At 51.0% G+C, this 25294-nt stretch overlaps 2 protein-coding genes across 6 annotated transcripts in view; both read right to left on the bottom strand.

The window, feature by feature from the left end:
• Positions 1 to 8946, bottom strand: part of Crybg2 (crystallin beta-gamma domain containing 2) — a 33366-nt gene extending 24420 nt beyond the window's left edge. Inside the window, exons 1-3 of one of the 5 annotated variants that reach the window (XM_087215501.1) lie at positions 8742 to 8946; positions 6663 to 6732; positions 4262 to 5004 (exon numbers count right to left, since the gene is read on the bottom strand). In XM_087215501.1, the coding sequence (XP_087071627.1) occupies positions 4262 to 5004; positions 6663 to 6732; positions 8742 to 8857 (929 nt within the window). In that variant the 5' untranslated portion in view covers positions 8858 to 8946. Of the gene's footprint in view, positions 1 to 4261; positions 5005 to 6662; positions 7550 to 7603 lie in introns of those variants that run through there. The other 4 variants (XM_021263115.2, XM_087215502.1, XM_087215503.1 and 1 more) reach the window with 4 other exon arrangements.
• Positions 8947 to 10310: 1364 nt separating this feature from the next.
• Positions 10311 to 18538, bottom strand: Znf683 (zinc finger protein 683). The gene is given in 7 exon segments (XM_087215504.1): positions 10311 to 10677; positions 11617 to 11745; positions 12806 to 13473; positions 15237 to 15450; positions 16198 to 16306; positions 17060 to 17133; positions 17930 to 18538. Coding segments are annotated over 4 exon segments (1287 nt in total). The 5' UTR covers positions 15418 to 15450; positions 16198 to 16306; positions 17060 to 17133; positions 17930 to 18538; the 3' UTR covers positions 10311 to 10368.
• Positions 18539 to 25294: the final 6756 nt, after the last annotated feature.

Here is a 25294-nt window from a genome sequence, read left to right as displayed (position 1 = left end):
CAGGAGTTTTAAGAATATGTGCTTCACAGGATCTTGCCAGGTAGGATGGAGTAAGAGAGAAAGAATGAAAACTTGCTTTATAATCTAAAATGCCGGCTCATAAACATCACACTGTCATCTTGGAGGTTTGTGACCAAATGTTAGCAGGTGTGCTAACATTACTAGCAAGCTGGGTATTTAGCTCAGTGGTTTCGCCGCCTGCTGTGCAGGCACAAGGACCCGAGTTCGATCCCCAGTATCAAAAAAACAGCACCAGATTACTAGCAAGAACATATGGTAATACCGATGAGAGTAGGGGGGCACCTTTGGGTATATCTGTGGGTCTCAATGGAGCTCCTAAGGCAGTGATGGTAAAACTTTTAGAGCTTTCAATGATACAATCTGCCGCAGCACATGTGCCATAGGTTCGCCACTCTAAGGACACAGCACTTTGAGCTTTATATTGCACTTTTCCCTCCATTCTCTCTTCTGAAATCATTATTTCCCCCATGGTACAGAAGAAGAAACAGAGGATCAGAGAAGAGTTGCTGGCCCAGGATGATGTAGCCACTGAGTCACCAGGCTAGGGTTTAAAGTCACATCTTCTGAATCCAAATCTTCCCCTCACTCCTTGAAGGGCGGGCCCGGGTCTTCATTCTTTGCTGACCTTCTCTTGATCCTTCTGGGAATCTACAACCTACCGGCCTTAATAGTAACAGTAACAATGGCTATTGTTGAGGGCTTCTGTGCCAACATTGAAACCTCAGAAGAATTCCAGGAGTCTGACCTCAGTAAGAATAAGTTGTTACTAAATTATAAGTAAACACTCCCATTTTTTCTGTTGTTTTGGTTTGGTTTTTTCCCTTGTGTTTTGTTTTGTTTTGTTTTTTGGTACCGGGGGATTGAACTCGGGGTTCTTGTGCTTGCTCAGCAGGCACCAGAACCACTGTGCTAAATCCCTGGCCAACACTCCCATTTCATACATGAGATGTTTTAGTTAAAGAATCGCCCAGGGTCACACAGAAGCGAGTCAAGACTTTACCCCAACACTAAGTGTTTAACCACCTAGCAAACCCCCAACTCCCCCTGGTAAACTGAGGCTCTGGTTTGAGTGTTTACTGTCAAGGAAGCCATCTCAGTCCTGGAGAAGCCATCGCCCCCACTCTCTGACTCCCAGGCGCCCTGACCATGACAATCCTATTCTCAGACCCCACGGAGCCCAGACGTCGGCCTGTTCATCCCTCCTCTTGGCCCAGCCTGCCTTCAGATCTGTGCCTCCTCTCCATGAGGCAAGCCTCTGAGGCCCCATCCTGGGCCAGAAATGGACCCACTGCCCCAATTCCCCTCCCCTACCTCCACCCTGTCCCTCCTGAGAAGCTGGTGGAACCTAGAACTTTGACCCTGCTCTGTGGCCCCAGCAATGACTCAGATTTTATGAGGAGCAGAGATGAAAGGGGCTGAGGCCCAGGGAAGCCTGACTTGACTCCTGGGCCACTGAGGGCTAAGTAGGTGTCTGGGACAGAGCCTGTGGGACCCAGAACAGCCTCAGGGATGGGGAGGGGGAAGCTTGGGTGATTCCAAACCTTTCCTCAGGCCAGGGCTTGCTGAGAACAGGACCCACCCAACACCCAGCCCCCATCCTCATCAAGGATAGTCTTTCTTCTCAGCACACTTTGCCCCCTGCCTGGCACTCCTCCTGTGTGCATCTTCGACACTCATTAAGGCCTCTACAGTTGCTGTCCTCCTCACTGGGTCCTCTCTGCACTTTCAAGCTACACTGACAACTCCCTGCTCTTCATCAAGACTATCCCCAATGATGCTGACAGTACTTGCAAAGCCCAGGTTCGAGCCCATCTATTTATTCACTCACTGATTCATTAGCCTCTCATTTAATGCTAAGCATGTCAGGCCATGTGCTAGGCCCTGGTTTCTCATGAAAGTGGTATCCTAAGATTCCAGGGGGAAAGAATCAGATATTTGAAAGGCCCCACAAACTCATCATAGGAAACCAACCTGAAAGGAAGCTATTGGTAATCAGCTTAGATACTTCCTATGACCTCCCAGCAATCAGAACTCCATACCTTTCTCAGCCCAACCCAACCCCTGGACAACACCCCTGACAGCCACTCATTCCACAAGCATGTGGTCACTGGCTTCTCACATACTTCTAGGGACAGAGAGGTCACCACCTGCCCCATCCTTGGCATGCTAAAGGTTCTTCAAACTCTGCTGGAATCTCCCTGCCTCTAGCTCCCCGCTTTGTCCTTGTTTGGGAGACACACCCCACTAACCAGCTGCCTCTCCTGAGCAAGCTGACCTGCCCATTTCCAGGGCACTCTCTTCTCCAAGGCCCCAGCCCAGAAGTGGATTTGTTAGCAGGGTGACCTGTGGCCTCCAAACAATGCTTGTAGGTTGCGAAGGGGGCAGCAGGAGTGTGGGAAAATCCTCATCTAACCCAACAAGTCCTGGATCTCCCCGCTTACGTGAGTCACCCCCAAACCAGGCCAAACCAGTCCACAGGCCTACATGCTGGCAAACACATGCTGGCTCACAGTCACACACAGCACAGAATAGATACAGACACCTACCTAGAGAAACACAGCCAGAGATGCACATAGCCGCACACAGGCTCTCGGAGACCGCAGGTATAGCAAGTCACATACCCACACACACAACACAGAGAGTGGCACACACCTGTGCACACATTCCCAGTCCACACACAGTCAACTCACAACCACAAACTCTCCTCCCCTTGAAATCCACTTACACTTGAACATGGACACACACACTTGGATGCAAACACGTCTTTTACCCCCCTTGCAGCCAGCCCCAGCTGGGTCCCACTGCCTTCTCATATTTGCAAATTCTGGCCTAGAGAACTTTCCTCTGAAAAGCAGACAGAGAAAGATGATGTCTCTGGAAGTCACCTTCCTCCCTCTTTAAGGGGGACCTAGCCTCCCACTGGAGTCCAATATTACCCACCTGGATTCAAAACAGCCAGAGAGTGACAGGTAGAGCCCAGCTCAGGCTACTGCTCTTTCCCTTCCCCCCCTCCAAGACTCACCCCCTAACCTCCTTCCCTGTCCCCAAGCTGGGGCACTAGACAGCTCTCCGGGCCAGGCTGGGACCCACATCTCCCTCTTCCTTGGCAGAGAACCAAACCACTGACTTCTGCCCAGAGGACCTGGGCATCCCTGTCTCGGCCTCTGCTGGCACAGTGCCACCCAATTCACCCTACAAGGTCACAGGGAACTGTGGGTTCCACAGCAAGCATAGTCACCCTCTGCTCTCACCCAGGGCCTGAGAGGCTTCTTTTTGGGGCTGGATGGGAAACCGGTCAGCACACCGGTGCTGGAGTTGCAGAAACCTAGGTTCAAATTCTGTTTCCCTTCACTGTCGGGTTGCCTTTGGGCACGTGACTTAACCTTGGTGAACCTTAGTTTCCTACTATAATTAGGTGGTGGGATTAGTTCCTACTTCATGGGACTGTTGTGAGGATTAAATAAAATTATACTTAGGAAACAAACCCTAAATGTCAGCCACCACCGTCATTATTAGGAGTTCCCTAGAGCCTGCCTGGGGCCCAAGGCTTCTTCCTGTGGTCTTCAGGGTGTTCCTGTGTTTAGCCCTCCGCCCTGAGTGTTGAGGGATCCACATTTCCCCCAGTGGAGCCCACCAAGCAGGAGAGCCAAATAAAAACCAAGGTTCCAGAGTCTCGGCGCCTATTCCCGGCCGACAGCACAAAGCCAGGTGGGGTAATTATTGCTGCCACTGAAGTGTAATTAATAAGCATCCCTGCTATTTTGGCAGCCCAGCTCTTTGGAGTTCAAAGGATGTTCCTGTAACCTGACTACCAAATCCACTCAACAACACAAGGCCCAGAGAAGTTAAGCAATTTGCCTCAAGACAGCCAGCAACTTGGCTGTATGCCTGTTCCCAGGCTGGATCTGTGGCCTCCTGAACAGACTGGAGAGCAGTGGGTGTTGCTGAGAAGAAAGTGACCCCTCAAGCTCTGCCTATCCTTTCCATGACAAGACTTCCCCTCCTCACATGGGCAGGGACAGAGAGCAGCAAAGGGTCTCAGGGAACCTCCTTCGAGGGAGGGAAGGCAAGGAAGGCAGAGATGGAGGGGGAGGGGTGGCAGAGGCAGCTCCCAAGCGGTGTCAAATGAATGAGCCTGAAGTTGGAGAAACCCAGGGACAGGCAGAGAGACTCAAGAGGGGACAGCCACGCCAGGCTCCCTCCCCGCCATCAGACCCCATAGGAACAAAGCTCTACTCACCGTCTGTGTGGGGACCCAGGCTTCCAGCTGGCCTGGAGCTCCTGCCCCTGGGCCGAGCTCCCCTGATGCAGCGGCGGGGCTCTCAGCTGGAGCTCCTGGGGCAGGTCGGTAGGGCTCCCTGTGATGGGGCGGAGCCCCTGGGGAGGCTCCTGCCAACCACTGGATTCCTCAGGGCCGCAGGGGTGGGGAGCTGGTCGGGCCGGTTCCTCACCCTCCTCCCTAGGTGTCTGCCCACACCCCTGCAGGGTGACAATGATGTGGTAGCGGGTCCTCCTCGCCGACTGACGTGAGTGGAGGATGTGGACTGACTTTGACTGGACAGGTCCTGGGGTGTCCCGCTCGCCCTTTGCCCCTTCCAACTCAGGGAAGGATGCTGGGCGGGGCGGCAGGGGCGAGTTTTCCGGATTGCTGGGCGGCTCCAGCCTCAGAGTGACATCTGGGGCTACTCGTGGGGGTTGCTGGCGGATGCGGCCTGGGGTTCCCTGTTCCATCTGTCGAGGAGCAGGCCCTGGGGGTGAGAGGTACTGGGCACCAGCAGGTTCTGCTAAGGCCACAGCCCAGGCCAGGTCCTCAGATGCCACAGAGGCATAGTTGACCAGGTCGGAGTTACTGCCCACAGCTGGCCTCTGCAGGCGTCCCAGGGGCTGAGCAGGTCTCCCTGAGGGGTGCTGGCGCTTCTGAGACCAGAAACCACCACGAATCCCAACCTGAAGGTCCCATTCTGAATGGCTCTGGGCTTGGACCTGGGGAAAACCAGAGGACCCAGTGACAGGGGCAGAGACATGGTGAGGGCATCTCCCCTGTGTCTTCCACGTGTCCCTGGATGTCCCTCGCTGTCCTCTTTGGCACAAGGAAAGCTAAGTAGGGCTCTGACACCCACCTGAGCTGCACTGGAAGACGCTGCCAGGGCCACCAAACCTGAGCAAAGGGGCAGGATCCTGGAAAGATCCTTCAGCATGAAACTCACACCCTTCCATTCCACACAAGAGGAAAATGAGGCCCAAGAGGAGAGTGACATGATAGGGTCCCACTGCAAGGCAGAGAGAACTCCCAACCGCCTTAGGCACCCCACGGCCTCCCACATGATGCGGCTCTACAGCCTGTCTGTCCCTTCCCAGGGCCATGACCTCGGCTTCCTCACAGACCTACTGCTGCCTTCCCAGGTGTCCGCAGGCCTCTGGCTCTTTGGCACCAACTGCCCTGGGGATTAAGTGCTGCATGGGCATGCCTACCTCAAATGCCCATGGCCTCTGCCTACTGCAGGCTACCTGAGGGCCTGCTGCCACCTCCTTTGTACCCTGCCAGCCTGAAATTCCCAGAACACACTTGGGAGGAGGACCCTGGGCAGAGGTAAAGGGGCCATGGGAGAAGCTGGGAAGGGTGGACACCTGATCTCTGTCTGCCCTCTTCCCTGGGCTGTGGGAATGAGGGCAGAGGCCTCAGCATCCCAGACCCACATGGACACTGACCCCCAAACTACCAGTTTTCCCAGATAGACTTGTGTCCTTGGTAACAGAGGAGTCAAATGTGGGGTCAAAATCCCCCTCCCAGGGGCCTCTGATCTCAGTGGCTTTCATTTACTCATCTATGAAATAGACACAGCCTTTCATTCCCTAGGGGTTGGATACCTCAAGAGACAAAAGAGCAGAATGACTGGTGTGGGGGCCTGAATAGAGGTGACCTGGGCCTGAATCTCAGTGCTGCTACTTGCTGGCTGCAATACCATTTGCATCTCAGTTTCACCAAGTGTAGAATGGGTATAATAACAGTACCTGCCTCACGGAAGTGCTGTGCAGATTGTGTGAGAAAATCCACACAGAGAACCCATACATAATGAGTAGTCAATTAAACTGTGGTCATTACTCATGATATTTGGGACCAAAGAGAGCCATATGGCTGCTTCAGCCACCTCCAGAGAAGGTTGCCCTCAGTTCCTCTAAGGAGAATACTTGTCACTGCCAATTCAGGTCCCCACTGCAGAAGGGGAACTGTGGCAAGAAGGTTAAATCACAGGCTCAGTGTCACTTCTGGGAGTCCCTGCCAGGAAGTGAGGAAAAGGAGGCCAAGATGAGCAGAGGTCAAGATGGTGGATGGAGGGGGTTGGGGGAGCAGGCCCTTCCCCTGCATGCCTCTCCTAAGGACCCCAGCATTAGGACAAGCATGTTTCCTGAGCACCAGGCCCCATGCTGGATTCTCTCCACAGCCCTCAAAAAGGCATTATTGTGCCCATTTTCCAGATGAGAACATCAAGGTTCAAAAGTGGGGAGGGATCTTCCCAGGGTCACACAGTGAATCAGCAGCACAGGGAGGATTGAAATTCCAGTTGTCTGTAATGTCAGGGTGCCCAGCCCTCCCTGAGCTTCTGCCCCCTTTACTCCCTCTACTTCAGGTTTTTTCCTACCTTGAGTCTGGCATCACCGGTGCTGCCCTGGCCCTGGGCCAAGTCAGGGCAGCTCTGGCCACTCCAGGGCCTGGGAAGAAAGCATAGAGGAAGGGAATGGAGTAGTCTCTTCCTGTCCCCACGCCATCACCTCAGACTGGGCCCAGTAGCCCTTTCCCCAACCTTTTCTCAGGGCCCTCAGTCCAGCAGCAGGAACCCCTCAAACCTTTGGGGAAGGCCTATGTATCAGCCTCTTCTTCTCCCTCCCCCAGCTGGCTACCCCACCCCTGGAGCCAGAGAAAGGGACAGGGATGGACCGACATCAAAATGGGGACCAGGACAGCCATGGTGCCACATGCTGGTAATCCCAGCACTCAGGAGGCGGAGGCAGGAAGGCTGTTGTGAGCAAGGCCAGCCTGAACTTCATAGTGATATCCTGTCTCAAAAAACAACAACAACAAAAAAAAGGACGGGGTGGAGGTGGGGGTGGGAGGGACCAGGCCGGAATCAGGCCTGGAACACAGAAGACAGTGCTTTGGTGGCTCCAAAGGTCCACATTTTCTGAGCCCATCCTGAGTGCCTGGCTGAGCACTAGGTTTGGCGCCTCCATGGTCACCACTAAGCCTCACAATATTCCTAGCAAGTGGGTGTTAGTGCCTTCATTTTTCAGATAAGGAAACTGAGGGCCAAAGTGACTGGCTTGGAGTCACACAGATAGTGAGCTTTGGAGTTAGGCTACAAGGACTGTCTCAATCAAAGGTCAGTTGGCTATTACTGCACTAATGAGAGCAAGATGAAGAAGTGCCTTGTCCCTGCCCCCACCCTGGGCAATCAGTGGGGATTACAGACCTGTGCCTTAGGTGGGGATCCCATTTCCATGGCCAACAGGAACTGAGTCCTAGTGCACACATGGCTAGTGTCACCACCTCAGCCCCTCCCCACCTCCCTCACTCCTCACTCACCTTCACCCCCAGCCTTCCCCCTCTGAAAATGGGGGTACAGAGGGGTTAGACCGCCCAGGCCTATAGGGCTGGTTTCCGCCTGACAGGGAAAAGGGAGAGGGTGTGTCTTCCAGGATAGGGTGGGTAGGGCACTGGTAAGGTGTGGGTACCCGGGGGCCGTCAGCTTCCAGGCCAGACCCTCCCCTCTCTAGGGTGGGAGAGCAGCACAAACCCCTCCTTTCATCTGCCCCCACTTCGCCTCACCCCTCCTGGGTAGGCTGAAGTCAGCTGTGTGCGATAAGATCAGAACAAATTGCTGGGTAACTGCATAGACACACAAACACACCATGGCTGAGAACACACACCACACTCTGCCAACAGAGGGCCTGTGAGCTATTGGGCCCTCTTAGATTTTCATTCTCACTCAGACACCAGCTACCAGGAAAGCCCAAGGTGAAGCAACTTGCTCAAATTCACCAGGCTAGTGGCACCAGGGTTAGGAGCTGGGGCTCCCCTGGCTTGGAGTCTGGCAAGTTCCCAAGGCAGCAGAGCTCCAAGATGCGAGCTCTGCAGTCAAGACCACTTATGAATGCACCCGGGCTCCACCACTTCCGACTGTGACTGCAGGCAGGTGACTTCAACTCTCTGAGCCTCCATTTCTGGATGTGAATCACACGCAATACCTCAAGAGGGCTGCCGTGAGGATTACATGAACCAATCCACCCAAAGCATGAAACCAAATAGTAAATACAGGTTTATTGTTATTCCAGTCTAGAGCTGTCTCTGGGTGAGGACAAATGCAATGCTGTCCTACAAAGCACCTTGGAATCTGGTGGACTCATGAGAACAGGACATAAAGACCAGAAAAACATTGACCTGTGATGTGAAATCAAAGTCCACAGAGGCAGGAAGAACCGCCACGTTTGCTTTTAAACTGTCTCTAGGGAGGAAATCATGAAATCATCAAAGTATTTTTGAGGTTTTACTAGAAAGCAGGGATGTTCCACAATCGTGGTACATGGACACACACATTTTTATGCTGAGACACCCATGCATGCTGATTTGAGCACTTACAAAACTCTTAATAAATACACATGGACAGACAGACACCTTCTAGCCCTGGGCCACCCCCACCCGGCCTTTCTGCAGCTCCCCTCACCTATCCCGGGGTCTGGCCTCCTCTGAGGTCTCCTTCCCCCTGCGCTCCCTCCGGGCCCCTAGTCGAGCCAGCAGGCAGGCCAGGCGGGCCCCCAGTCCCCCACGCTGCTCGGTCATGGCGAAGGTAAGGCCTCTGGCTTGGGCGTCTGGACACCTTACTTCGGGGGGCCACCCGGATCCGCTGCATCTATGGAGAACGCCTCCTCCCGCCCGCCCCACCCACCCTGAGCAAACAGCGGCCCCGCCCGCAGGAGTGGTGGCCAGGACGGGACCTAGATCCTGCCAGTACCCCGAGCCGGGGTGCGCTCGGGTTCTGCAGCTCCCGGACACTCCGCCCGAGCCCTATTCCCACTCCGGTCCCTGCTCTCGGTTCCGTCCGGGCTGCTTCTTCAGGCCTCTGGAGGCGACAGGGGCCGATCCGGTGCGCGCACCGGGACAGCTGGCCCTGCGGGAGGCGGGGTGCGAAAAGAGCGGAACCCGGCAAGCGGGGGCCTGGCAGGCGCGGCTGAGAAGCGGCTCCCCCGAGCGGGGCGGAGCGGGGCGGGGCTAGCGAGGGAGCGGGCGTTATCTTGCCTACTGGGCTAGGCCTAACCCGAGATGGGGCTTCGGCTCGGGGCCACAGAGGTGATTAGTGTGGGTTTGGAAGCTCTGTTGGTGGTGGAGCCGAAGCCCACGCTGCCGGTGCCCCGCAGTGGTGGTCTCCCTGGAAGGCTTCTCCTGTCCTGGAGCCACCAGCGTCCCAGAGCAGGAATCTCGCTCCGCACCGCGGCTGGGAAGCAGCAGCCACCCACGCAGCGGTGACCGGTGCCCCCTGCCGGAAGTTGGTGGGGGAAGCCCACGCTTACTGAAAATTAGTCTTCAATAGCCGCCTTCATTTATTGTGTTTATAACCTCGGCCTCCTGGCTTCCGTCAGTGCTATGTCCCACCTAACGCTTTCAGACTTGCAGGGGACCTTGAACTTTTAAGGAGATCTCCTGGGTCCATAGGAAGATAGGCCTCAGGAGAGACCCAATCCTGTAGGCTGCCACCATTCCCTGAACTAAGCACCCCGTTAGCCTTTGCGCTCTGTGGTAATCAGTCCTGGCATACAGGCGTCACCGTGCTTATGGGTCATGAGTGGGAGGTGACTTCTTATGTCCCCTTTTTTGCTACCTTCACGAGGAGGAGCACACCACACCTGACTGGCAGGATGGATCAACTGAGGGCTCGGGTGGCTGAGTAGGGACTGTGACCAGAGGTGGTGGGAAGCAGCAGTTGGACATCTGGACAGGTCTTAGGAAAGCTGTTCAGAAAAGAGGGCAAAGCACCCTGTGGTGGGCAGCACAGCCTGCACCTAGCAGAGTCTTGAAGGGCTGGACTGTCAACTGGTGAGTTAAAATGGAGGGTTTGGTTTCAGATTGGTCACAGGGAGCAGAAACCAAACCCATCCTTAAGTAGATGGCTGTAGGTACCCACCCCACGCACAGGCTCTCCCTGGCTGTGTCCTCTGACCTGCTCTCAGGTAAAGTGTGAGGTCTGGCAATTACACGGTGACCCCTTCACTGTGGAAGCACAGGAAGCCTCAACTCATCATTTTGAAAATCCTTTAATTGCTCTGCCCTTGCCCTCTCCTCTGAGCAGTGTTGGCTCAGGCTGGCTGCCCTGGCTTTCCCTGGGATACCAAGGACACCTTGACCCTGTCCATGTCCCAACCCATCTGTTTCTCTGAGGGCTCCGCAACAAGATCCAATGCTCGCTGGTGCCATTGGGCAAGGCAGGGAAGAGAGCCCAGGGGCAGGTGGGGGTGAGCCAGGCCGCCGGGTTGTGGAGTGTGGAGCTGTTGGTGCAGCTTCCAATGGACAAGCTGGGTGAAGTGATTTGGGCAGACACTGCACTGGACGTGCAGGCACAGGTGAGTCTTGAGGTTGCTGGAACTGCTGAAGCACTTCTGGCACGTCTGACAAGAATGGGCACTAGCATCAGCTGTGTCCTCCTGGCTGGCTTAGGCTGACTTTCCCCAACCCCATTTTGGAAGCATCCCCTACCCACCTCCCTCTTAGTGTAGGCCAGGAAGCTTTTCCTGGTGATTTCTTCCTGGGACCCACAGTATCTGTCACATGAAAGCTAAGCAGACATGGGTCAGTGCCCTTCTTTTACTCCCTGTGTGATCTTGTATAAGAGAGTTCTCTCTGAGCCTTCCTCTTCTTATCAGTAACATGTGACTATTACTTCCAAACCTCACACATTGGGGTGGACTGAATGAGATAATCACATAGAACACATATGTGAGGCTGCAGCATCAGTAGATGCAATAAACATTTACTGGGGGCTGAACATGCCAGGAATTAATCTCACGGACTTCCCCAGGAGTTCCCCTGAGCCTCTGCTCAGAATGAAGCTACCCACCAGAGATCACATAGCAAGTTGGAGCATAGCTAGGATTGGAACACAGGTAGCCTGACTCAGTAGTCTTGACTCCTAACTACTACACTGAGAGAACCCCTGCCCTCTGACCTCTCAAGGGACAGGGTCAGGCTCGAAGGAGGGATCTACATTGATCTAATGATTTTCCTACTTGGATACTCTGTATACACTCTGGCCCTAACTTGTCCCACAACCCTGGGAGCTGAGTAATAGGTTTGCATTCTCCAGGACCCCAAACTTCAATACTGTCCCTCCACAAACATACATCTCTAGCCCCTCTTCCAATATCACTCATCCCAACCCGAGAGAGGTTACGTTCACCTTCCAACTCCCATTCCTAGATCTACCCTGTCTTTCTTTTGTGGTCTCCACTTGATCAGAGGGCATGGATGGGATGCTTAGGTGCCATCTCCCCAGGGGCTTACAGCTCCTCCCCAGGCTGCAGGAGACAGGGAGTGGAGGAGGGTCTCACCCGGCACTTGTGGGGCCGCTCCCCAGTGTGCACCAAGTGGTGCTTCTGAAGGTGGGCGAACTGGGTGAAGCTCTTCTGGCACAGGGCACACTGGAACGGCCGCTCCCCACTGTGCACGCGCAGGTGGACCTGAGCCAGATGTGGAAGAAATGCTGCCAACTCCCCAGAGCCACAGCAGGGCCAGGGATCCTCTCCAAATCTCTCCTTGCCTCCATGGACCCCTTGTTGGCATCCAGACCTCTGGATCCTCCCTCCAGACCTGTCACCTCTAGGATACTCCCACTCTTTCTCCTGCCCTGCATTGCTATTCAAAGTATGATCCATAGACCAGCAGCAGTATCTTGGGAGCTTGTTAGAAATGAAGATTCTCAGGCCTCACCCTAGACTTGCTGATGCAAAATCTCTGGGCAGAGCCTGGAAATCCGCAAGTTTATTAGCTTTCTAGGTGGTTTGATGCTCATTAACGTTTAAAAACTCCTGCCCTTGGGCTGCGGATTTAGTCCAGTGGTTCCGGCACCTGCCTCGAAAGTGCATGGTCCAGAGTTCGATCCCTGGTAGCAAAAACAAAACAAAACAAAACAAAACACTCCTGCCCTTGAGAAACCAGTAGCTATAACTTTTTTTGAATTTTGGTGGGGGCCAATTTTCGCTAACAGAGCGGTTCGACCACGCGCTCCCCCTGCTGGATGATACAGGTGATAACGCCAACACTGCCCGGGCTGATTTGTGGGATCATTCTTGAAAGAGGTTTGTGTCTGATCTGTGGTCTAGATTCACCAAAATCTACCCATTCCACCATTTGACCTTCAGCAAAATAAAGAGACCTAACTGGGAAAGAGCTTTGTGGTTGTCTGAGAAAGAGCTTTGCATTAAATGTTGAGAAATTGAAATCCAAGCCTACCCTCACGATTAAATGACAGAACCCTGGGAAAACCCTGCCCACTACGAGCCTCAGTTTCCCTATGTTTAACTTAAATGAGTTGCTTTCATAGACAATCTCTCTAGGGCGGAGAGGACTTCGATGGTGCCCTCTTATCCTGTATCTCTGCCAGATGAACTGTTCAAGGTCACTCAAGCTAGAGGCTGCCCGGGAGACCATTCCAACTCTCAAATCTTGATTCTGGAAACTACCGGCAGGGAAGGGGGTCACTGAAAGACAGAGGGGCCACCAGAGCCAGGAGGCAGATACCTTAAGGTTGGAGAACTGTCCAAAGCTCTTGCTGCACATGTTGCACTCATACAGGATTTTGCTGTTTTCTTTCTTCAGAGGGTAGGGGAGGGCCGAGGTGCCTGCCCGGGATCCCATTGAGGCCCGCTTCCCTGGAGCTGTCATGCCAGCCCACTCCATTCCCAAGGATGGATCCTGGGTCCGGGAGGGCATGGCATGGCCAGAGGCTTGGAAGGGCCCAGGGTTGCAAAGCAGGGTCTGCCCTGGAACACTGTGGTGCCCAGGCTCATCGGCTGTCATCAGCAAGCTGGGTGCAGCCATGGTGGGGTAGGTAATGTCTTGGGGCAGTATGAAGAGGTGGGGACACTGGACAGAAGGTAGGGCCCCATAGGAGAACAGGTAAGGCAGAGGCAGGAGAAGCGGGTACCTGGGGTAGAAGGGGAGGAAGTGGAATGGGAGCTCCTTGGAGATGGGGACAGGAGGGCTGGGGCAGAATGCTGAGGGGCTAAGGCTCTTTCTGTTCAGCTGGGAGGTTGGAGTGGAGCTGTTTCCAGGAGTCAGGGATGGACAGGGGGCCCCGTGGCCAGCTGTTTCAGGCTGGCTTTCCATCTTGTCCTTGCTTAGTGGATACTCGGCTGTGAGCTTTTCATCATCAGTGGAGCTGGTGTGCAGCCCTGGGGCCCAGTGCTCTAAGCGGGAAAGGGAATAAGGTCAGGTCCCCACGGCCCTGGGTAGAGGTCTGTTCTTCGTCCAACCTGCCTGGGAAAGAACTCCAGCCTGCAGGCTTGGGGGCAGCTTGGGCAAGGTGCCTCCCTTGCTGGGCTTCTGTCGCCCCACTGCTATTGCACTTGCCAATAAAAGCTGCTAGCTTTTCTGTAGTTCCGGGCAGTTTCAAGGAGAGAAAACAGTTCAATAAGCCTCTTAGACGTCCCAGTGGAGAAGTCAAGTGGACAGTCGGATAAATTGGTTTGGAGCTTGAAGGAGAGGTCTGAGCTGGATACATAAATTTGGGCACCAGCCAGGCATGGTGGTGCACACATGTGTAATCCCAGCACTCAGGGGGCTGAGGCAGGAGAATTGCTGTGAGTTCAAGGCCAGCCTGAGCTACATAGGGAGACCCTGTCTTGAACTAACAACTAACTAACTAAATTTGGGTTCCTTGGGCCCAGATGAGATCACATAGGGTGACACTAGATCTTATGTGTCCAAAGTAGCAGCTGCTGTACACATGTGACTAGATTTACATTAAAAATAAGTAAACTGGACACAGTGGTGTATACCTATAATCCCAACACTCAGGAAGGAGTATCACCACGAGTTCAAGGCCAGCTTGAACTGCAGAGCCAGACCCTATCTGAAACAAGCAAACAACAACAAAATGTTTAATTAAAAATCCACTTCTTCAGTTGCATTAGCTACATTTAAGTGTTCAGTAGGTTATGGTATTGGCCAGCTCAGGTATAGAAGGTCCCCAGTGTTGGGAGAAGTTCAGTCAAACAGTCCTATTCTAAGATGAAGTGAACAGTAGAGGGGCCGAAAGAAAGGACAGAGAACAGGGGAAGAGAAGATGTGAGGGGAGGAAATGGAAAAGAAGAAAGGAAGGAAAGCAGACAAGAGAGGAGAAGGGAAGAAAAGAGAAAATGAGAAGAGGAAGAGGGAAGGAGAGGGCTCTAGATTTAGTTTGAGGCTTGAAAATATTTAGAAAGTAAGAAGAAGAGCTAGCAGGGGAAATTGAGAGATAGCACCAGTGCAGTGAGGTAGCATTAAGGCTAGGCATAATAAAAAGCAAAGTCCTAGGGCTAGGGGCATAGCTCAGTGGTAGAGCACTTAGCCTGTGTGGACCCCTGGGTTCAATCCCCAACCCTGGAAAAAAAAAAAGGTAAAATATTTAAAAGTAGATTGTGAGGTTGGAGCTTCATTTATTCACTCAGTTGGAAGTACTGAACTGCTTCACTCTGTGTTCTGTGCTGGCATACCAGAATCAAGGACAAAACAAGATAGTCCTTATCTCTCCAGGAGGTCTTGGTCACATAAGAAAATGATACACTACAATATAACAAACCTAGAATGCAGGGATAAATGACAGCTGACTTTTGTGGGTGTGTCCAGGGATGTGCCCAAAGTCCTGGAACTAGAAGGGACACAACGAGCAGAACCAGGACTCTAGGCCCCACTCCCTGACTTGCACCAAGCAATGCACCGATTTCATCACCCTGAAATTTCAGCTACACCTGCTCCCTTCCTATGCAGAAGAAAACCACTGCCCACCTCTGGCTCAGCAGTCACCCTCTTGCAAAAGATCCCAGTACCTGCAGAAAACTTCAGGCCAAGATGTAAAAGTAAAATGACCTCACCAGTGACCCTGAGTCCCCTCCCTGGCATCCTGAAACTTCGTGTCTGTCTCCCCCAATCCTCCACCAAGGTGCAGGTCCAGCCCATGCCCTGGGCTTACTTATGGTTGAAGTGTCCTCTTTGTCCTCTCTGAGACCTTGTGGGGCTGTGCCCAAGGTTGCCAGCTACAGAGCATACAAGTATAGGTCCAGGCGCTGGGGGAAGGCCAGCAGGGAGGACCTGGCTGGTGTCCTTATCGAGGAGCATGGCCAGCTGGCACAAGAAGAGCCATGAGCATCCATTGTGTCCAGAAGTGGCCTGTAGGCTGAGGAGAGCTAGAGGCCAGAAGGAAAGGGCTTCCAGGCTGGGGCCTGGGACTTGTGGGTCCCTTGGATTGTCCCACCCCTAGTTTAGTTTCCAAAGGGGAGAAACTATGACACTGTAAACCCCTCCCCCATAGCTGTCACTCAAGTATTTCTCCTCTCATCCAAAGGTTTATTTCCCAAGGACTTTATCACACAGGGCTGTGCTCCCCTTCCCCTAGAACCTGTCCTCTTCTCCCTCCCACCCCAACTCCATCCTGATCCCTGACCATCCTGGTCCCTGGAGTATTTCAGACCATCTACTGTGTTTTTTGAATGGAACCAAGGTGAATTTGGGGAAAATTCTCACCCAGGACTGTAAACTCCACAAAATGGCCCTGGTCCCCTCCCACTAAAGCCCAAGGCCATGGCCATCCAGCCAAGCCTTCTGCATGGCCTTTCCCCTTCTTATAGCCCACAAGAGGGTCTGGGCCCCTGAAGCATGGTGCCAAGGTCTCTGGCAACTCAAGGACTTATCCCCGTGATGTGCCTGGGGCAGGAGGTACTTAGGACCAGGGAAGTGGGGATCTAGCCCACTCAGACATTCCCCAACATCTCCTCTTACCAGGATGGTGAGCCTGGGGCCCCATCCTACCTGGTCACCTTGGCAGAGCTAGAAGTCCTGGCTGGGGGTCCGGGAGTCCCCCTAGTCCCCCAGTGCCTTGGTCTTGTGGCAACAACCCAGTTGTGCAGCTGGTTTTCCCTTCATGCCCCCAGTACCTGCTGGGAAGATGAGTGTCCAGAGAAGCTGTGAAGGTTCTCAGTTACAAGCCTGGCTTCCAGGAAGGGCTCTCCCACAAAATTTCACTCCTCGCCTCAGTTTCCCTATCTGCAAAAAGGAGGTTTGGGCTGGTTGATATGTAAGGACTCCTGTAATTCTGACATTTAGAAGTCAGTGTTGTTCTAGGAAGCATAGAAAGGGGATTAGATGAAAATTAATCAAGCAGAGATGGGCAGAGGTGGCCTGAGAGAGGAAGGACCCGCCTGTCACCTCTCACAACCACTGAGACGTCACCCACAGGCAGCTGCTGCCCACCTGCCCACTGCCCTCCTTCCCCAGCCACTAGCACTGCTACAGAGCCAGGTGGCAAACCAGCTGGAGGTTGCCAGGGAACATGCAGTTTCTTCAGGGCCACAGAGAATTGAGGAGCCATCCTTTCTGTATGGAGTGGGGTCCATGTTTCCAGCGAGCCTGTACCATCCAAGCTCATCCAGACTGCTTTTCCAGGACACTGAAGTGACCTCAGTGTCCTGTCACCCACACTGCCCCAGGGCCCACTCCCTGGCCAGAGAGGAAGTCTGAGTGAGCTGAGAGTCCCCAGGGATCCCCTGGCCCCAACAGACATCCTGAATGCTCAGCTATCTGCTCAGTCAGCACCTGGCTTCTTTGCCATCTTTCATTTGAGGCCACACAGCTGAAGGACCACCTCAGCTCAACAAATGCCCAAGACACCCCCTCTTCCTGACCACCCTCCTCATCCTTAACCTCAAATGCCCCAGATCCTAAAACCCTCACGCCAGTGCCTCAGCCCTCCAAAGCCCCTTTTCCTTTCCCTCTTTGATGACTCCTCCCCAAGCCTACCTCAGGTCTCAAGTACTGTGAGCCCAAAGGTGACCTGTGTGTCTCTGCATCTGGCTCTGCGGCGGTCCTCTTGGCTGAGGAAGGAAGGAGGTGGGCAGGAGGACAGCAGCTGCCTGTGACTGAGGCCCCAGTGGTGTGAGAGATGACAGGAAGGTGCGATGTTTGAAGCTGCTTCAAATAGGAAGAGGAGGGCAGTCAGGCAGGCCTGGGGGCTGGGTGAGACCTGACAAGGGGGAGCCCTCCACTCATCTTTTACCTTCCTGTAGCAACTCTACAGGATGAATTTCTGGGGTTAGACTGGTGAACTGAGCTATGGCACCTCAGTGTGTGTGTGTGTGTGTGTGTGTGTGTGTGTGCACGCACACATGCCTCAGGGTGGTAGGGTGTTATCTGTTCTCAGAGAACCCAGATGTCTGAGCTGGAGAGGGACATAGCAGGGTTCAAAGGCTGGAGTTGGGGCTCTGAGGATGAGGGTCAAGCTGAGATAGCAACAGGCAGTGATGATGACAGGGGAGACAGTGATGGCAATGGTCAGGTCAGGAGCAGACAGAGATGGTGACAGAAGAGGCAGAGACTGTCATAGGCCAGGGCAGAAACAGGCAACATAGGAGGCTGGGGGTGAGATGCAGAACAGAGAGGAAGCTGGTCTCACAGAGCAGAGGCCCAGGACACAGCAAACCCAACTTCCTCCTCCTCGTCCCATTACAGATCTCTGATCCTGAGAAATTCTATCCTCAAATTCAATAGAGAGCTGAGGCCCCAAGAGGGCAAGAAGGACACAACAACTAGCCCACTGAGCTAAATCCCCAGCCCTATAGTTGGTTTTATTATTCCCATGATCAACAGGAGCTCGGAGAGTGAGCCACTTACCCAGAGCCACACAGCAAGTATCCCAGAGGTCTCTAGGGCCAAACCCCAGACTCTGCCATCTCTTGACAATGCCAGCGTCCTTTGTTACCACACCCACACCCTCATGTCTGCTTCTCACAGCCTTTCTTCTGAGGCCCCATTACCAATACCCAGACAACCCTCTTAGCCTTCCCCATCCCTCACCCCTAGGGACTCCCTCATATCCTTCCAATTAATGGAGGAGCTATTCCCATGACCCCCTTACAGTCTGGGTTCACCAAAATTCCACTCCCAAAAGCTAGAGACCTCCCAGGCTCCCAGCAAGCCTTGCTGGGGATCACGGGGGAGCGGGGCTCACTGGTACCCACACCTCCAAGGGGATCCACACATCTTTGGTTTCCATCTGGCAACTCCACCCCTTCCTGGGGTCACAGCCCCCAATACTCAGAAAAGTTACTATTACATTTGCTTGGAAAACAAAAAGAGAAATGTCTATAGGAACTTCTAGCTCTCAATCCTGAAAGTCCCCTGCTCGGCTAGGAAATGTCCTTCCAGTCTTCAAGTTCCCACACCAAACAGCCTCTTCCTGTGCCCAGGATCTCCTAGATCCTGTCCTGCTGGCTTCCATCTCCTGTGACATCATAGGCCTAACTGTGATGCCACAGGCCTGTGATGTCACCTTGTCTCAGCCCCTCAGGAGCAACCACAAGGGTAGGACCCTTGGCCTTCTAACAGGGAGCCTGAGCAATTGCTGAAGCCCAGAAAAGAGAGCCCACCAGGAAGGTCTTCAGAGACCAGAGTGGCCGAAAGAGAAGTTGAGTTGAGCTGCCTATGGGACAAACGGGGGACATCAGGGAGGCCTCTAAAGAGAAGGCAGCACTGGAGCAGGGGTCTTCAGGCTGCCAATCCTCCTGCCCACTTCCCTCCTTCCCTCTTCTGTGAATTACAAAATGAGACGTGCTGCTGGTACTTTTCAAACAACAGAAACTCTGAAAGCAAGAAATGGAGCTCCCCTCCTGCACGCCTCTCAATGGTCACTGTGAACTGCTCAGGGCTTACCCTTCCACAGTTCTCTATGATCAGAAAACAGGCAAATGGATTTTTACTTTTTTTTTTTTTTTTTTTTGGTGCCGGGGATCAAACTCAGGTCCTTGGGCTTGCGAAGCAGTCGGTGGAACCATTGAGCTAAAAATCCCCAGCCCCAAACGGATTTTTAAAAGCTTGATTTTTCAATACACACGGAATTATACAATACGTATCGTTCTGCTGTTTTCCCCATCAACCAATGCACGGTAGCCATCATGTCATGCTATATGCACACTTACCTGCCTCCTGCTTTTTCCTGAATATGTAGTGTTTCACTGTGGGGATGTGTGTGTTATGTGCCATTCCCTTATTGATGGACACAGAGGTGGACTCCAGTATTTCCCTTTTCAACAAAAGGTTGGAAAGGACCTCCCCACAGAGTCCAGAATGTTTACATTCTTGTAGAATGTTTAAGAATATTAATTTGGGGCTGGGGATTTAGCTCAGTGGTTTCGTCACCTGCTGTGCAAGCACAAGGACCTGAGTTCGATCCCCGGTACCAAAAAAAAAAAAAAGAATATTAATTTTATGTACCACTGCACATTTGCAGGATGTACATAGTAGAAAATAGTTATGCTTATATGAAGATGGGAAGTCAATGTTAACTTGGTCCTTTCTGCTCAATTTTGCTCTGATCCCAAAGCTGCTCTAAAAATACAGTTTATTAATTAAAAAAGAATATTAATTTTAGGACTGGATGTGGTGGTGCATGCCTGTAATCCCAGAACCTGGGAGGCTGAGGCAGGAGGATCTCCATGAGTTCGAGGTCAGTTTGAATATAAAGCAAGACCTTGTCTCAAAAATATATATATATATTAACTTTATGCCTATAACCTACTTGGAAGGCTGAGACGGAAGGACCCTAAATTCAAGGTCAGCCCAGGGAATTTGTGAGACCTCATCTCAAAATAAAAAGGGCTAGAGGGGTAGCTCAGTGGTACAATATCCCTGGGTTCCATCTCCATACTGCCCCCCCAAAAAATTAGCTTTGCTGGACTTAATCCCATTTGAATGAATTTATAGTAAATCACTTAACCTCTCTTTCCTCATAAGTCAAAAATCTACCTCATAGAGTTATTTCCAGGACTCCTCAAAATATTTCGTGTAGCTGGGTGTGGTGGCACATGCCTATGATCCCAGCACTCAGGAGGCTGAGGCAGGAGATTCATGAGTTTGAAGCCAGGTTGGGCTACATAGTGAGTTCAAGCGAGCCTGAACTACATAGCAAAACCCTGTCTCAAAAGGAAGGAAGGAAGGAGAGCCGGGGATTTAGCTCAGTGGTTCTGGCACCTGCCTCACAAGCACAAGGTCCTGAGTTCGAACCCCGGTACCAAAAAAAAAAATGAAGGAAGGAAGGAAGAAAGAAAGAAAACTTAGTTCATGTAAATCCCTTAAAATGGTGCCTGCTTGGCCCAAAGTAAGCACTCGATCCACATTGGTGGCTGTTAGTATGGCACATCATCCTCTGCCTAGTTAGGCAAGTGTCTATAAGAAGCTTTCTGAAGGAGTTAAAATGGTGATTAGTATTCCTGGCTCACTTGGGAAGATTGGAATTTGGGCAGCACATGGGCACAGTGGTGAATACCCATAATCCCAGCACCCTGGCAGGCTGAGTCAGGAAGATCTCAAGTTTGAGCCCAGTTTGAGCAATTTAGCAACTTAATGAGACCCTGTCTTGAGATTAATAATAATAATAATAATAATAATGGCTAGAATGTAGCTCAGTGAGAAAGCCCTGGGTCCACTCACCATTAATCCCTGCTTAGGGACCACTGCCCACATGCAAAGCACGCTTGGATCCATCCCAGTTTCCACACTATCACAATAATAGCTTGCAGTATTAGCTCCCTCTCTGGGTGCTAGCAACCAGGAAAAGCACTTTCTGGGGGTAGGGTTGAGAAAGGATCTCGCTATGTAGTTCAGGCTGGCCTTGAACTTGTGGCAGTACTGCTGCCTCAGCCTCCCAAGTGCTGCGGTCACAGGCATGCGTCACCACGACCCTCTGCTCAACCAGGCAAAGCACTTTGACATGCTTTGCTTCCTTGCACGGCGACCCTACAAGATGGATGTCATTATTTCTATTTTATGGGAGAGAAAACCATAGCCAGAGCATTATTGAGTGACAACTATGTTATCAGGCATTGCAGTAGTTTCTGGAACATGAGCCAGCAAGCCAGAATATAACCCAGCCCTTGGAATTCATAGTCCTGCAGTCAGAGGCTTCTTGGATGTTGCTGAAATGGAGAATGGTGCAAACATCAGGCTCATTACTACATTGGGCCAGGCTGAGGGGGCAAAGCTGAGCCCAGGGTGGGGCTGACTTCTGCAGTAAGAGCCAACAGAACCACAGCCGAAGCCCCACTTCCTCCCTGAAAACCTCAAAAACTTCTTCAATCCATAACCAGCCTTGAGGCCGGCCAGCAGGGTGCTCTGCCTGCTGGGTGCACCAATCCAGGAGCCCTGTCACTGGATACTTTGAAAGGGCAGGAAGAAAGGGCTCTAGGTCAGAGGCATCTGCACCAACCCCGGGCTCATGGGGGAAGCCGCTGGGTGGAACGGGCTCCAGTGCTCTTCTGCTCAGCTCCTCTGTGGTTGACACCTCCCTCCCACTGCCTGGCACCCTCTTGCTTATCTCTCCTCCAACAGCCTAGCTGTGGGTCTGTCACACGCTTTGAGTGGGCTCTGGCTTCACACCTCAGAGTGGGGAAGAAGAGGGAGAGAGATCTTGAGATAGGGCGAAAGGGTGGCCAGCTCTCAGCTTTGCAGAAGGGCCTGGGGATTCTTGCATCCTCCCCTGCACCCACCATGATCTTCCAGTTCTTCTGTGGGCAAAATTCCAGACACACATCTAAAGTCATCCTACCTACCGACAAGAGGAGGGTCACACTGCTGGGATGCACATCCAGTAGGGCCAATGATTCAGCTACGTATCACTGCCTGCCACTTTCCTGACTATCAGGGACTGGAAGACCAGCTGCATGTCCATTGTTGGAGGAATGCTACATGTTATGTACAAATGTGTACCAGAATACACTGCAGCCAGGAAAAGCAGGAGGTAAATTCTTTAATGCCTCCTATATACCAGACCTCTCTATGGTCATCTCATTTAATCTTTCTCAAAAATCTTCTAAGGTAAAAATTAATTTCCCTGTTTTATAGCTGAGCAAAGATTCAGACACAGTCAACCAGGTAACCTCAACTCAAACGTTTACAGTGGCCATATAGTTAACATAAAGGGACCCAAGAATAAGTGTGATACGAAATGGTGCCCGATTTTCAGTGTTGATGTTGAAGATAAAACAGGGAGAGGCAGGACTGAGATAAACCAGAGAGCATGGGCCATTCTTAAAGAACAGCCTCTGCTCAGCAACTTACGGGCAAGTGTTGTCAGAGGTTCTGACTGGGAGGCTGAGGCAAGAGGCTCTCAAGTTTGAGGCCAGTCTGCAAACTCTGCCTTAAAACACCAAAAAATAAAAAATGAATTTAAAAGGGCTGGGATTGTAATTCAGGGGCAGAGTGTTTGACTAATATAGGTCAGTCTGTGGATTCAATTCCCAGGACTACCAAAAGAAAAAAAAAAGTAGTAAAACTCTTTCTACATACAGAAGAAATAAACTTATAATAGGAAATCCTAGCCTGGTATGGAACCACATGCCTGTAATCCCATACACTAGGAGGCTGAGGCAGGAGGGTTGCAAGCTTGAGCCCATCCTGAGCAACTTTGCAAGACATTGTTTCAATATTTTATTTTATTTTGAACGGAGATATCTGGATGCAACAACTTTTCATAACTAGAAAACTCTAGTGGTGATTAAAAAAATGAGCAAGGTTTTAAAAATGCAATAAACTAATGGGTAAAATATAAGAAGATGCAATTTACAGAAAAAGAAATTAGAATGACCAAAGGAAATAAAGAAGAGAAAAAAAAATTTTTTTTAATTTTATTTAATTTTTAAATTTTTTTTGGTACCAGGGATTGAACTCGGGTCCTTGTCCATGCGCAGCAGGCTTCGAAACCACTGAGCTAAATCCCTGGCCCTGTTTCAAAATTTTAAAAAATAAAAATTTTAGCCAAGGATTTAGCTCAGTGGCCTACCTCACAAGCACAAGGTCCTGAATTCAATCCTGGGTACTGCAAAATAACTAACTAACTAACTAAATAAATAAATAAATAAAAATTTAAAAGCTGAGGCCAGGATGTAGCTTAGCAGCACAGGGCATGCCTGGCAAGCGCAAGGTCCTGAGTTCAATCTCCAGTACAAAAAAAAATTGTAAAGCCGGGCATAGTGGAGCATGCTTGTAATCCTAGCACTCAGAAGACTGAGACAGGAGAATTGCCTCAGGTTTGAGGTCAGCCTGGGCTATATAGTGAGTTCAAGGCCAGCTTGAACTACACAGCGACCCTGTATCAACAAAAAAGAAAAATTTTAAAAATTGTACCCCATTCTCTTATCATATACAGAACTGTCTCAAAAACAAACCTAAAAACTGGGCATGGTGGTGCATACCCATATTCCCAGAACTTTGGGAAGTTGAAGCAGGAAGATCACAAGTTTGGTCGCAGTCTGGGCAATCTAGGGAGACCCTGCCTCAAAATACAAAAGGGCCAGGCCGGGGATTTAGCTCAGTGGTGCCCCCGCCTGCCTTGCAAGCGCAAGGTCCTGAGTTCGATTCCCAGTACCAAAAAAAAAAAAATACAAAAGGGCTGGAGACACACCTCAGTTCAAAGGCCCCGGGTTCTATCTCTAGCACTGAAAAAAAAAATCTAAATGTAAGAGCTAAAACTGTAAAACTCTTAGAAGAAAACAGAAGCAAGACTTTGTGGCCTTGAGTTAGTCAAACCTTATCAATCGTGACATCAAAAGCATAAGCAACAGAAGATAAAATAGATGGATTTGATTTCAACAAAATTAAAAAATATTTGTGCTTCAAAGAATTCCATCAAGGGCTGGGGATTTAGCTCAGTGGTTCTGTCGCCTGCCTCACAAGCACAAAGTCCCGAGTTCAATCCCCGGCACCAAAAAAAAAAGAATTCCATCAAAAAAAGAAATAAATGGGCCCAGGGATTTAGCTCAGTGGTTCCCCTGCCTGCCTCGAAAGCGCAAGGTCCCAAGTTTGATCCCCAGTACCAAAAAAACCCACAACAACAACAAAAAAAGAGGCCTGGGGATTTAGCTCAGTGGTTCTGCCGCCTGCCTTGCAAGCACAAGGTCCCAAGTTCAATCTCTGGTACCAAACAAACAAACAAACAACAAGAAAAGAAATAAATGTAAATAAAAAGGAGGAAAGTAACAAATATTGGCAAGGGTGTAGAGAAATTGTTGATGGGAATATACAGTGGTTCAGGCACTGTGGGAAAGCAGTTCAGTGGTTATAGGAAAAGTTAAAGAGTTATCATATTCCATTTGTCGTGTGGCCTCCGGAAAACTGGAAACAGGTACTCAAACATGTACATGCATACACATGTTCACAGCAACACTATTCACAGTGACCAAAAGATAGAAACAGCCTGGGCAAGGGATTTAGCTCAGTGGTTTCAGCCCCTGCCTTGCAAGCACAAGGTCCTGAGTTCAATCTCCAGTACCAAAAAAAAAAAAAAAGAAAAAAGAAACAGCCCATATTTCCATCAGTGGATAAACAAATTGTAGTATATATGTATAACAGAATATTATTATTATTCATGTAGTATTCAAGAGTACTGATGCATGCTGCAACATGTATGAACCTCCAAAACATTATACTCAGTGAAAGAAACTGGACACAAAAGGTCACATATTGGTCAGGTGTGGTGATGTACACCTGTAATTTTAACATTCTGGGAGGCTGAGGCAGGTAGATCCCAAGTTCAAGCTCAGCCTGGGCAATTTACTGACTTACCAAGTCCTTGTATTGAAATTAAAAATTTGAAAAAAATGGCTGGTGATATAGTTCAATGCAAAGGCCATAGGTTCAAGCCCTAGAACTAAAAAAAAAAAAAAAAAAAAAAGCAAGCACATATGACTCTATTTATTTAAAATGCTACATCTATACATCTATTCAGATAGCAGCAGTTTGATCATTGCCAGGGATTTGGGGGGAAGGGCTGGGAGGGGTGAGGAGAAACTCCTTCTTGGGTAAAGGGTTTTGCTATGGAGTGATGGAAATGTTTTAGAACTAGAAAGAGAAGTCATGGTTGTACAAAACTGTGAATGTACTGAATGCTTCTGTATTTTTACTTTAAATGGTTAATTTTAAGTTATTTCACCTCAAATTACTTTTTATGAAAAGAAAGTGAGGGCAAAAGATGTAGGTCAGGGCCGG

Source organism: Heterocephalus glaber, unplaced genomic scaffold (assembly GCF_053883595.1).
Source record: "Heterocephalus glaber isolate CG9 unplaced genomic scaffold, H.glaber_assembly_v1.0 deba00001452, whole genome shotgun sequence".
Taxonomy (NCBI): domain Eukaryota; kingdom Metazoa; phylum Chordata; class Mammalia; order Rodentia; family Bathyergidae; genus Heterocephalus; species Heterocephalus glaber.
The sequence above is the reverse complement of the archived record's forward strand: the minus strand, read 5'-3'. Positions and strand labels throughout refer to the sequence as shown.